At 34.3% G+C, this 14510-nt stretch overlaps 1 protein-coding gene across 1 annotated transcript in view; it reads right to left on the reverse strand.

Moving 5' to 3' along the window:
• Positions 1-3739: 3739 nt before the first annotated feature.
• Positions 3740-14510, reverse strand: part of NELL2 (neural EGFL like 2) — a 365165-nt gene continuing 354394 nt past the window's right edge. Inside the window, exon 21 of the mRNA XM_032248374.1 lies at positions 3740-4451. Within this exon, the coding sequence (XP_032104265.1) occupies positions 4401-4451 (51 nt within the window). The 3' untranslated portion in view covers positions 3740-4400. The remainder of the gene's footprint in view (positions 4452-14510) is intronic.

Raw genomic sequence — 14510 nt, forward strand, 5'->3', positions numbered from 1 at the left:
GAGTGATTTTACCCAGATTACAGCACAGCTATGCTCAAAACTTGCTAATGTCTCCTATGTCACTAAGAATAAAAACCCAAATCCCTAACCATGGCCAAGGAGAACCTGATCTGGTCACTCCTCTGACAGTATCTTCTACACATTTCAGTGTTCTTACTCCATTCAACCCATGTAAGTGTACTTTCACCTCAGACACAGTTCCCTCTGCTTGTAATTCCTTCCCTCCAGGTATGAAAGTGGCTCATGCTCTCATTTCATTCAAGTATTCGCCCCAATACTATTTTATTATAGAGAGCACTTCCTGACCAACTAACCTAAATGATCACCCCTGTCCACCACAGTACCCCAAGCCAGCTTAATTTTTCTTTATAGCACTTATCACCACCTGATATGGTATCTATTTATTTGTTAATTTTCTTTCCCCTCCATTAGGACATGTACATCAAAAGTCAGCAATAAATGAATACTTACGCTCTGCACATACTTTGTTCATTATTTTTCCCTTCTTTCTCTATGGCTGTGGTTTTGTGAAACAAAGAGAAAAAGCCTCAAAAATAAAGTTAAACTCAATATAATTTCTGCTTTTACATAGAGTTATACTCTTATTTCAGGTTGCTTTTCTAAAACACCTAACATTGGGGATAAATAGAGGGTCAAGTTTTAAATGCAATATATTGGTGGTGGTGGTAACATACTGTGCCATCCATCATTTAAAGAAAAATTTCAGAATCTGTCATGCAAACAATCTCTATGAACAATTATTTCATACCAATACAAAGACAAAAGATGTGGGGGAGTTCTCCCAGCCTGCCAAATGGAGAGAACACAAGAAACTGCACCTCAGATTATCCTGTTCCAAACTTCTCCAATGGTTCTATTTCTTGCCTATTTACGTCGCCACCAATCCGGAGCCACTGTAGCCCAAGGAATTCCTGACTTTCTACCTGCAGGTCTATTAAGTGAGGGCAATTACTCTGCAAAGAGGTGACAAGCCCTTTACAGAAAATATTGAATTCTAGGGTAGAAAACTGTGCAATAATGAAAGGTCAGGAAGACCACAAGCAGCCAACTCCACTGCAATAGCGACTGCAGTTGGGGAGTGTCCAGGTACCACAGTGAACAAGGCAGGTACAGAGCACAGCATCCACTTATTGTCTTCAGGGATGCTTTTGGCATGACTCTCTCAGAGATCAATTTACTGCTGAGCTACAACACTCTACATTTGGGAAAAAAAAAAAAGAAAAAAGTCTTTCTTTAAGAACAGTAGGTATTGTCAATCCTTAAGCTACCTATTTCAACAGGACTGGGACCATGCAGGTGTCTGTGAGATGTTTTGACCTTCAGAGAAGTCCTAACTAGTCAGCAATGTAGAACTTTGATAGGTGAGGTCATGCTTAGTGAACTGAAGCCCATCTTTTATTCAGTAGATGTAAACTCAGTTTTGTTCAACTGAATAACTTCTGCTACTCCAACACTCAAGAGTATTGGCTGCTGTTGTAGAGCTTTGATACACTGTTAATTTTGTAAAGGCAATTTACAGGGTGTCTCAACTTTGGCTATAGATAACCAAGTTAGGAGAGGATGAAAGGGTTCATGACATTTCAGTACAACTGAACAAATGCATGACTCTTTTTACCATTATATAAGGCAAACTAAAAAAGCAATATGACAGTATTTTAAAAAGGGAGGTAAATTATATAGGTTACTGAACCAAAGAATCATAGTTATTATTATTATTTCTTTTTTTTTTGCAGAGGAAATAAAGAAAAATTTTTAAAAACGGAGTAAAGACTATTTAAGAGGAAATAAAGAAAATGGAATAAAGACTATTTTCACCACGCCTGCCCTTAAAGGGGCTAAGCACCCTCAAATTATATTCATGCTTCTTAGTTCTCACTTCCCCTTAATATTGGCATAACACAACCATGGCATTCTGCCAATTATTATCAGAATGAAAGACAAGGCATTAACCTTCTCTTTTTCAAGGAACAAAGTTCTTAAGAAACAACTGATTACTGCTTGCCCAGGGTCTGCACATAAGACAGTAATTCTCCTGGGGAATCTACTATTTATGGAATAAACCTTGAAGAAAAAAATTCAACCTGAACACATTTATTGCTTTAATAGTCATTGAATGGTCACAGTCTTGTTTTTTCCTTCTTTTCTTCTTAACTATGAGTTTTATTTTACTCAGTGGCTTATAGAAACCACGGTTCTGCAAGCCACCAATATGCCTAGAGCCCTACAAAGATTTCCAAAGGATTTGTAATATAAAATTCCATCCTTGCCTCTCCTTCCAGAAGGACGTAGATATCTAAATGGTAAATATGTATCTATATAGGTGTACACACACACACACTTGCCTGCACACTTACTTTCTTACTCTCCTCATAAAGATAAGTAAAACATACTTTTTCAGGAGGATTCAATATAAAATCACAAACCTATATAAGGAAAAAAATAAGTTGAAAAAACTTGAAATTAACAGCTATCTTCTTGGAAGTTAAATTGCTACTTACCTTTGTAATATAGCTGATGAAAAATAAACCTTATGCTCCATTGAATTAAATTAAATTTAAAAAGGTTACAGAAAAATCATTTATGACAAATTCAGGGAATACAGATACTTGATTTTACACATTCAATAAATATTACCATGCCAAAGTATGAAGACATTTATGAATTACCTTTCAGTTCAGCTCATGCTAGTTTGTTTCCATAGCAATAGCGAGTGAACAGTTAAAAGCCACTTTATCATTTCTGTAGCTTGTGGTGATCACCTCATGTTCATTTTAAATTTTTTTAAAAAATGCCTCTATGCACGTAAAAATTAATTTCACCATACGTGTATTTCCTCTTCACCCTAGTGCAAAACTTAACAGGGCAATATTGGATTAGCTTCCTTTATTGGTTTTCAGGCTGCTTACTTTTATCCCTTCTAAGATTCTGGTGCATCAAAAAATTTAACATGTAATATCATAATCTCTTCTAACATTGGGATTTACAAATTTTTTATAGCAAAACGTGAAGGACCAATTCTTGAAGACATTCCCGACCCTCACATACTCCCCTCCTTATGTGTATCAGTTAGAGTCCTGGCAGGAAACAGATGGCACACTCAAGCTGGCTAATTAAAGAGTTTAACAAAGAGACCATTTATAAAGACGTGGCTAGAAATAGAGGAAAGAAAATCGAACAGTTACCTCCCAAGGACAGAATAGCCAGAGCTGCTAATATCCCTAAGGCAGAAGATGCAAACAGTAGAAGCTGTCAGAACCTGGAGCGGGTGGTGGGACAGAGAGGAGTACCTTTCAAGAGATATAGCCTTCAGTATGGTGAGACATGAAATCATGGCAGTGACCAGGGAGGAAGGGAGCCAGCAGAATAACTATCTAAACTTCACCTCTTCCTAATATGCCAGCAGTGTTCCCTACTGCAGTAGAATTGAAACCAGACAAGAACTAAGAGGACTAAGGAACTCACTATTAGGGTCTATATAGATCAGCCCCCCCTGGATGCAGAGCAAGGTAGAAAGGGGGAAACTGAGGATCTAGAGAGGAAGAACTAAGGCATCCATCACATCCCTGACTTAGGCATATCATTTCATGAAAATGAACTTTCAATTTATAAATAGCATAGCAGGAGTTTTTCATGAGCAGAACTAGAATGGAATTTTATGGTGAACCATCTGTAGAAAAGAAGAACACATTAAACAAGATACTCAGACTCACATGTGTTATAAGGTAAGAGAAATATTTATTTAATTTTGCACAAGAACGAGCTTATACTGAACAAATTCAACCAAATAATATTAAGTGCAGTAAAACAAGGAAATAGGGATGACTTTTCCTGTTAGAAAATATTAAGTAACCATGCCTGTGCATTATTTTTATCATTACAATAACTTGTTTCAGATTTCTTTTCAGAGTGTGTACTGTACATAACATGTTATAGCTTCTTTGCTTTACTTCTGAAAATATAATTCATTCACTGCCTGACGTTTTATTTCTTGCAGTGAGGAACCTAACTGATTCGTGAAGATTCTGATTTAGAGGAAAATTTTCTGTACCAGTGAAGCTAGAGGCTTTCACAGATCCAATGGGCTCAGGCTTTCTATGCAGGGTTCAGGTCACGGTGTGTATTCCACGCCCATTCTTCTACATAGTGATGTCAGACACAGTAGAGGCAGACTTGGGGTCTAATTTTGCCCCAATAATTTTCCATTTGTGATTTTGTCAAGCTCCACAAATTTCATAATTGAAAGTTCACTCAACTATTAACAAAGCTGCATTTAGCTGCCCACAAATCGCCCAATTTAAGTTTTAACTTTTTTTTTTTTTTTTGGTCTTTTTAATGAAGGAACATTCTTTTAACATAAATCTCCCATGAGACAGTTAACTTCACAGTTCCTGAAGGCACTGCGGATCCACTGAGCAACAGATGTGGCCATTCTAGATTAAAGAAAAAAAAAAAAAAAAGAAAAGCAGAAAGAAAAACAGAGTATGAATTTTTAAGCCATTAGTAAATGATCACATTTATTGATTGGTACTTAAAAATAGAACTGTATAGTTTATTTCTGCATTCCTAAAAATTCAATGGCCCAATCACTTTTCATAACTCTACTATTGCAGACCCAATTATTATGCCCAGTGTATTTGTGTGAAGTCATAAACTGGCTTTATTTACCCATTGGCATCCTCTTGTATCCTATTTTATTTACTTGCAAAATATGTACTGAGTCTATATCAGCACCATGTATATTAATAAATAAAGCAGACATGGTCACTACCCTCACAGGGCAGGGTTTGCAGTTTATCAAAGGATAAAACTAGTATCAAGCAGGCATATAATCAAAAATTGTGAAAAGTGCTAGAAAGATGCTATGAACTAAATGTTTGCATCCTCTTAAAATTCATCTGTTGAAATCCTAACCCCCAGTGTGACGGTATTAGGAAGTAAAGTTTTTGAGAGGTAATCAGTGAGGCACTGATCCCATTCATGAGGGTAGAGCTCTCATGAATGGGATCAGTGCCCTGACAAAAAGATGAGAACACATGCTTCCTCTCTCTCTATCTACCATATGATACAATGAGAAATGGCCATCTGCAAACAGAAAGTGTGTCATTGCCAGATACCAGATCTGCCAGGGTCTGGATCTTGGAGTGTGAGAAATGAATTTCTCAGCCTCCAGAATTATGAGGAATGAATTTCCATTGTTTAAGCCACCAGTCTATGGTATTCTTTTACAACAGCCTGAACTGACTAAGACAAAAGGAAATAAACTAGGTGGTGGTGTGAGATTAATAAAAGATTAGCTACTTAGTCAGTGGCCAGGCAGACCACTCAGTGAGGTGATACTTAAATGGAGACCTGGAGACTGCATGAAAACGTGGCCAAAAGCACAGGAAACAGCATGAGGAGAGGCTTTGAAATGAGGAGACTTTTGTGTAGTTAAGAAACTGAAAAAAAGGTTTGGGTAAGAATTTTCAGTTGGGGAAGAAAACTGTAGAGATGAAATAGGATAAATAGGCAGAGAAGAACCAGATATGCATAATTAGTTTTTCATCTAAAGTTTCAAAACAATATAGTGTTGTACAAAGAAGAAAAACCTTCTATCCTATTCTTTTGATTCCCTACACTCTTAACTTTTCTCAACCAACTACCTTATACGATAATGTTAATATCGTTTTAAAAACCATGATGGTGATAATATCCCTCCACTCCTTAAGTGTGTACTCTGTGTCAGACACTTTGCCAGGCATTTAAAATACATTATCTAATTTCAACCTCACAGCATTCCCAGTGGGATTCCTATTAATAGTCACACGTTTTAGATTCAGGAACTGAAGATCAGAAAGCTTAAATATCATGTCCAAAATCACACAGCTAATAAATGGTAGAGCTGGGATTAAAACTCAGGCTAGCCTGACTCTAAAATACATCCTCCATTCTACAGTTTCTCTCAGAAAATTGGCTTTTGATGATTGAAATGCATTATACTTTAATATGATAAGAATCCAAAGTGTCCTTGTTTCTATAAGAGGAAACCCAAAAAGATTTTGATACTCCAGCCTGTGCTGAAGCACACCAAATGAGGGAAAAAGCCAGTATATATCCAAGAAGAATATTATCAATTTAACTTATCCTCATCTTTTCTAAGTTATTCTTAAGCAGATTTCTTATTCTGGCAGTGACAGACTCAACCATTTCTTAGACCTCTAGTGTCATTTTAAAGCTTTGTCATCATATCTTTAACACCTAACATATTCCTAGAGACAGAACTGTTCAAATGGGACTTGGAGAACTCAGCTGTGCCTCAGAATCTTAAGATGCCCCAGGCTGGAGCCACTTTTTCCTCTCCTGTCTGCAAATGTCCCCTTTAAGGGCAGGCTCAGAGGCACAGGCCTTCTGAACACAACCAGGTTACGTGATCTTTCCTAATTCATTGGCTCAGAAAAGTAATGGGTATACCAGTTCCTGGGAATATCAGCTCCTCAAATTATATGGCTTTGGAGCAGAAATATAATTAGGGAATTTCTGGAGCCTTCTGTCACTGAATATGTGCAATTAACATTAGAACCCTATGGGGAAGAAACCACTAGTATTACTCCCGTAAGTATGTCTTAGGGAGAGACTCTTTGTTTTCTAAAACCTTCCAGAAGTATGTTGATTATTCCATATAAATATGTTCTGCTATAACAGGATTCTACAAACAATTTCAATGGCAGCTTCTTAATTAGGGAAGCCTAGTTCATACATGAACAAGTAATAAAACATTCCACTTGGATTCCAGTTTTACTAATAGCATAGTTTCTTATATAAGACTAACCCTCCTATAGATAACAACTATAAAGTCTGATCAAAATACAAAAATAACAATTGAAAGCAATGGAGAGTGTCAAGCAGACACTAGAGCAGTTTCAATCTTTGAAAGAAGGAAAATGTACTGTGTGAGTGTTGTTTTCACTTGGTATTCCCCCTTAGGGCACTCCCTAATCTGTGCAGCTTGAGATAACTGGAAGGAAAGCAGAAAGCCACATTCTTATAATCCTGAAGTGTCAGAGGACAGCTTGGGGGTTGTCAGAGTGGCTGGAAGTTGAGGGGAAAATAGCTATAAAAGAAGAAATGAATCAGTAAACAAACTCCTCTCAAATCCTTGGCTTGTGTTTGAATTGCAGAAGAAACTCTAAAGAGAAAATCAAGAGAGCCACAGTTGGAAGGTTGAAAGATCCAAAGAGAGATTTCAGATGCTGCTGACTGAAGCAGTGTGTGAAATTTGTGTCCTTCTAAGATATAAAGGATTGATAAACAGTTTAAGCTTTACTTAGACTTCTATCTCTCACCATCTATAAAAAATCAACTAAAATGGATTAAAAATTAACATGTAATATTAATACCTGCAACTGTAAAACTACTAGAAAAAAAACATAAGACAAATGCTTTAGGACACAGGTCTAGGCAAATATTTTATGGGTAAGACCACAAAAGCACAGGCAGCAAAAACAAAAATAGATAAATGAAACTACATCAAACTAAAAAGCTTCTGCACAGCAAAGAAAACAATCAACAGAGTGAAGAGACACCTTGAAGAATGAAAGAAAATATTTGCAAACTATTCATCTGACAAGGGACTCATATCCAGAATGTATAAAGAACTCAAATAACTCAATAGCAAAAAACTGCAAACAATCCAATTAAAAATGGGCAAAGGATTTGAATAGATATTGCTCAAAAGAAGTCATACAAATGGCCAACACATATATTAAAAAATGTTCAACATCACTAATCATCAGGGAAATGCAGATCAAAACCACAATGAGCAATCGTCTCACTCCAGTTAGAATGGCTTTTATCAAAAAGACAATAAACTACAAATGCCGGTGAGGATGCAGAGGAAAGCGAGCCCTTATGCACTGTGGGTGGGAATATAAATTAGTACAGCCATTATAAACAGCATGAAAGTTTCTCAAAAAACTAAAAATAGATCTAACATATGATCCAGCAATCTCACTACTGGGTATTTATCCAAAGGAAAGAAAATCAGTATATTGAAGATGTATCTGAACCCCCATGCAGTACTATTCACAATTGCCAAGATATATAATCAACCTAAATGTCTGTCAACAGATGAATGAACAAAGAAAATGTGGTATATATCAATGATGGAATACTATCCAGACCTAAGAAGAATGAAATCTTGTCATTTGCAGGTAACATGGGTGAGCCTGGAGGACACTATGTGAAATAAGCCAGGGACAGAAAGATATATACTACATGTTCCCCCTCATATGTTGGAGCTAAAAATTGCATATTATAGAAGTAGAATTATGGTTATCAGAAGATAGGAAGAGTATGGGGGAAAGAGGGTAGGAAGAGGTCAGTCAAATGATACAAAATTACAGCTGGAATAAGGAAGAATATAGGAGGAATAAGTTCTAGTGCTCTATAACACTGTAGGATAAATATAGTTAATAGTAATTTATTGTATATGTTCAAAAATCTAGAAGAAAGGATTTTGAATGTTCCCAACACAAAGTAATAATAAATATTTGAGGTAGAAAATATCCTAATTACCCTGATCGTTAAGTATTGTACACGGGTATCAAAATATCGCTCTGTACACCTATAACTATGTTTAACCACTATGTATCAACTAAACATAAAAGGAAAAAACCAAACAAACAATTCAAGCTTTCCATTGAGGCCCAAAAGGGCCATGATTAGGAGTAAAACAAAACCTACAGATTAAGAGATTCACTCTAAAACCAAAGGTAAACTTTAAACAGACCCACCTAACTGGTGTAAAGCCAACCTCTAATAAGTGCCAGGTTATTGGCCAATAATTTACAGCCTGCTAGAACAAAAACAGTCTTCACAAGAAGCCAATTGAACTTACAGTCTATACAACATAGCATCCATCATATCCAATATATTGTAAAAATTAATAGACACGTGAAGAAAAACAGGAAAATGTGGTTCCTAATCAAGAGAAAAAGTAGTGAATGGAAAATGACTCAAAAATGATCCAGATGTTGTAATTAGCAAAGACTGGAAAGTATTTATCATAAATATGCTAAAAAATTTAAAAAGATATGGTCATAATGCATGAACAAATAGTAAAATTTGGCAGAGAAATTAAACTATTAAAATTTAAGTGGTAATTCTGGAACTGAACAATGCAATATCTAAAATGAAAAGATTCACTGGATGAACCTAATAGCAGATTAGAGATGGCAGAAGATAAAGTCAGTAAATTTGAAGACAAAGCAATAGAAATTTTCCAATCCATAAAACAAAGAGAAAAATATTGTAATAAAAATAGAACTTCAGTGACATTTAGGATAATTAAACCATCTAAACAAATGTTTAAGTGGAGTCTCAGAAAACGATGAGAGAAAAAATGTGGCAGACAAAATATGTGGAAAAAAAATGGCTCAACTTTTCTCAAGTTTGGTGAAATGACATCAACTTAGATATCCAGAAAGCCTAGCAAACACCAAAGAAAATAAAGGCAAAAAAAAAAAAATCAGACCTAAGTGTATCATAGTTAAACTACTAAAAACCAAAGGTAGAGAAACATGAAAGGAAAAAGGGGGGAGGGGAGATAAATACTGCATAAGAGGGAATTAAAAGAAACAAATGATCGCTGTATCAGAAACAATAGAAACCAGAAAAAAGTATCACCTTTAAAGTTCTGGAAACAAATCTGTCAATCTTGAATTCTATATCCAGTGAAAATATTCTTCAAATATAAAGACATTTTCAGATAAATAAGAGTTGAAAGAACTTGGTACTAGCACACCTGCAATAAGGAAAGTGCTAAGGAGCATTATTCAAGCTGAAGGGAATGTAACCAGACGGAGACTCCAACATGGAAGAAGAAATGAAGAGCATCAGAAATGGTAAATACAGTAGTCTTCCCTTATCTGTGTTTTTTCTTTCCACAGTTTCAGTTACCTGTGGTCAACCATGGCCCCAAAATAAGTAAGTAAAATGTATGATAAAACATTTTGAGAGAGCAAGCGAGCAAGCGAGCGAGTGAGAGAGAGAGAGAGAGAGACAGACAGACCGACAGAAATCACATTCACATAATTTTTATTACAGTATATTATTTCTATTTTATTATTATGGTTGTCAATACTGTGCCTAACATAAATTAAATTTCATCATAGGTATGTATAGAAAAAAACATAGTATATATAGGGTTTAACAGGGTTCAGTACTATTGTGGTTTCAGGCATTCACTTGGTGTCTTAACACATATACCCCTTGTGGAAAAGGGGGTGACTACCATATGTGAATAAATATAAAATATACTATTTTTCTTTTCTTAATTTCTTTAAAAGACATAAGACTTATTAAAGCAAAAATAGTAACATGGAACTGTAAGATTTATAGTGAATAGAGTTTTAAAATATATTATTGTTTTAGTACAAAGGCTGTGGGGATAAAATTATAATGTTGCAAAGTTCTTATACTTTATATGAGTAGTATAATTTATATCTAATTATAATATAATAAGTTAATGATATATATATTATAATCTTTAGGACAATAAATAATAATATAAAAAGTTATAGTTTAAAATCAATAGAACAATTTAAATAAAAATGTTATTAAAGAAAAAAGAAGGCAGAAATGGATAAATATGTGTATAAAATATAGATGGAACAAATAGAAAACAAATGACAAAATAGTCCTAAATTCATCAGTGTCACAAATTATATTAAATATATATAAACAAAACATTTTAATAAAAGATACATATTTTCACACTGGATAAAAAATAAGAACTGTACATTAGCTATTAAAATACACTTTAAATATAAAACCATTGATAGACTGGAAGTACATGAACAAAACAACATACTGTGTGGCTAAATGAATATCAGACAAAATTAATTTCAAGTCAAGAAGTCTTGCGAGAGATACGGAGGGACATTAAGCAAAAATAAAACGGTCAATTCAACAGGAGATATGAGTACACACTGTGTAATTAAATTTACATAAAATTTGATTACAGGCAAAATGAATTTATTACAAAGAAATAAAATGAAGGTTGCCTATTCAAAGTAGATATTACCTGAAAGGGGATCCAAAGGTACTGTCTAGAATGTTGGATATATTCTGTATTTTGATTTATCAAACTTATCAAACTATATGCTTAACTATGACTTTCACTGTAATAAATATTACCTTGGTAAAAATGAAAATAAAAGTGACTCACTGAAACTCAGTCTATCAGGAATAATAGTAGGACTAGGAAGGAATAGTAGGAATAGGAATAAGCACCTACTATCAAAACTAATTATAAAAAGCAATTATGTCTATTTAGTGACACAGTAAAATAATTTTCCTTAAGACCCTGCTATTTTTGGCTATATTTATTGTTAAAGAAGTCCTTGCCACTTTTCATGCTAACTTCTGAAAATCAAGATTAGATAACAGTCAACTTTTAATTTTCAGCTATACTTATATTTTTTAATCCTATTACTATCAACATTTCAGTTTAATAGAGTCCGTTTCCTTTATTTTCAACCTTTTTGTAGTTAAAGTGAATATATAATTATATATATTTTTATCTTAATTTTTATAAGTATTGCCATTACTTCAACAGCTGAATAATAGTATATAATCTTCTAATACATATTTAGAATATATTATGAGTATAACACATCATATAATTGCATTGTATACAAAGTTACTATAATTTATGTAACTGTTCTATTGTTGGATATTTTAGATTCTTCCTGAAATCTGTATGACAATGTTGAGATGAATATTGGCATGCATATAGCTTGTTTTATACTTTAGATTATTTCTTTAGGTTAGATTCTCAGACCTGGGATTAAAGAGAAAAATATAATTTGTGTGTGTGTGTGTATGGGAGGGTGGGGATTGTATATGTTGCACTGTGTATTTTTTAATGATACAAACAGTGCACAAAAATAATAATTCCAGTATATCTCTGTCAGCATTGGAAATTATTATGGGAGAACTTTTTTTATTATAGTATGTGAACATAGTTATTATTTTAATTTACAATTAAGGTTCAATTATTTAAAGGCTGAATGATTTCCTCTTTTATTTTAGTAGGTGTACTTTTTTAGTGAATTGTTTATTTACCTTTTGTAGTTTTATTTATGGGGAATTAATTGCTTTTTCAAAAAGTTTTAGAGGCAAGGTCTTACTTTGTCACCCAAGCCGGAGGGCAGTGGCATGCTCATGGCTGACTGCAGCCTTGAACGCCTAGGCTCAAGTGGGCCTTCTGAGCAGTTGGGATTATAGGTATGAGCCACTACACCCAGCAGTAAGTGCTTTTCTTATTAATGTTTATGTTTTTACTCTGACAAAGAAACCAAACCTGCTAAAGCTATTTTTCTAGTCTGTAGTTGTGACTTTTCTTTTTTTTTTTTTTGCTAATTTTATGTATCTATAGAAGTACTAATCTTTTCTTTTCTTTTTTTTTTAAAGGTGTGTTGTTCATTTATGGTAAATCTTATATTGATAGATAATACCAGAAGATTTCAGCATAGCAGGTAAAATACAGCAAATCCTAACCAGCACAAGTTTTAGTGACAAATGGCCTGTTCCATGAACATAGATGACTCCATCAGGTAATCACATTTTTGTTTTCCTAAGTGTTTACATTTCTTGACTGTGTCACCTTCAGATTCGAGATTTTAAAGGTTTTTAAGTGGTATAAGGTGCTACTTGGGAGAGTTATTGCATAGCATTTCCATGGCATAGAATAGTATTTGGTTTAGAAGATGGAGACTAGTTAGCTGCAGCAGAATGAACATTTTCTTTAAGAACTAGTCTTTTCTTTGAGGTATATTTTATCACTGATAAATGTAAAAAGTTATCTCCCCTCTAGAATTTTGATATTTAATTATATTTCCTTCATTTTGATTCATTTTAATATTTAAAACTTTTTCCATGTGAAATTTGTTTTGATATGTAACATAATAACTGTATGTTATTTCCCTCAAATTGTTATCCAGTCATTCCATTATTTGTGAATTAACATTTTTTTCCTCCATTGATTTGCAGTCTTTCTGATCATATATTAAAAGCTTTATTATAATATTGTTCATTTCTAAGTATTTTTTTCATAGATTTACTTATCTATTCTAATGTTAGAACAGAGGTCCACTGGTACACAACTTCAAGTTTGTAGATTTTGGTAGATAAGGGCAAGATTTAAGAAGTGAGGTACTTGATCATTTTATAAAACTCTGATTTTTTTCCATATCTCAATAATTGTAGCATTATATCTAGAGTCCCTCTAGGAGTTAAAGCAGCTCCCTGGTTTCTGATTTTCAGTTTCCTGCTCAGTGATTGTCTATTAAAGGAAAGAACTCCCTAATCCCTTCTTCCTCCTTATTTCTCAATTGGATACATCCCTCTTTGTTGTTTGAAGCTCAAAGTGTTCTAAGCAAAGGGTGCTTCTCTAGAATATTTAGAAAAGGAGAACTTCTGAATTCATTTTTGATTCAAGAGTTTAACCTTTGAGTGGAGAAAGCTTTTTTCTTTAACCTAAGCAAATTAAATTTGAAGACACTTTTAAAAAGAGAAGAAAAAATCTTATCCTCTTCTACCCAACTAACTCATAATTCTTAGATCTCATTTACTGAGGAGTTACTCCTCAACATTTACTGAGTGCCTACTATAATGTGTTGAGCACGGTATGAAACTTTTTGAGTGGATCATGTCACTTAATTCTTATAGTAAACCTCTCAAATAGACATTATCACAATTCCCAAGTAGGTACTATTATTTTTTCCATTTTTAAGGAGAGCAAATTGAGCTACAGACAGATTAACAAATGTCCCCTGAAGTCAAATAGTTAGTGAGGTTGACAGGCTTTGAATCCTGACAGCCTGATTCCAGAGACTACATTCTTGACCACTAGACTAGGTCTATCCAAGAAAACGTTTTGTGATGACAAGAATGTTTTCTGTGTGTGTGATATAGTTTGGATATTTGTCTGCACCCAAATCTCTCCTTGAATTGTAATCCCTAATCCTAGAGGTGGGGTCTGGTGGGAGGGGTATAGATCAAAAGGGCAGATTTCTCTTGAATGACTCAGCACAATCCCCTAAGTGCTGTTCTCACCATAGTGAGTGAGTTCTCCTGAGATGTGGTCATTTAAAAGGCCTTTGACAAAATTCAACAGCCGTTTATGCTAAAAACCCTCAATAAACTAGGTGTCAATGGAACATACCACAAAATAATAAAAGCTATTTACGACAAACCCACAAATCATGCTGAACAGGAAAAAACTGGAAGCATTCCCTTTGAAATCAGGCACTAGACAAGGATGCTCTCTCACACCACTCCTATTCAATATAGTATTGGAAGTTCTAGCCAGAGTAATCAGGCAAGAAAAAGATATAAAAGGTATTCAATTAGGAAAAGAGGAAGCCAAATTGTCTCTATTTGCAGATGACACAACTGTATATTTAGAAGACCCCATCGTCTCAGCCCAAAATCTCCTTAAACTGATA

This window comes from Sapajus apella, unplaced genomic scaffold, assembly GCF_009761245.1.
Source record: "Sapajus apella isolate SASKATOON/1434 unplaced genomic scaffold, GSC_monkey_1.0 scaffold66, whole genome shotgun sequence".
Classification (NCBI taxonomy): domain Eukaryota; kingdom Metazoa; phylum Chordata; class Mammalia; order Primates; family Cebidae; genus Sapajus; species Sapajus apella.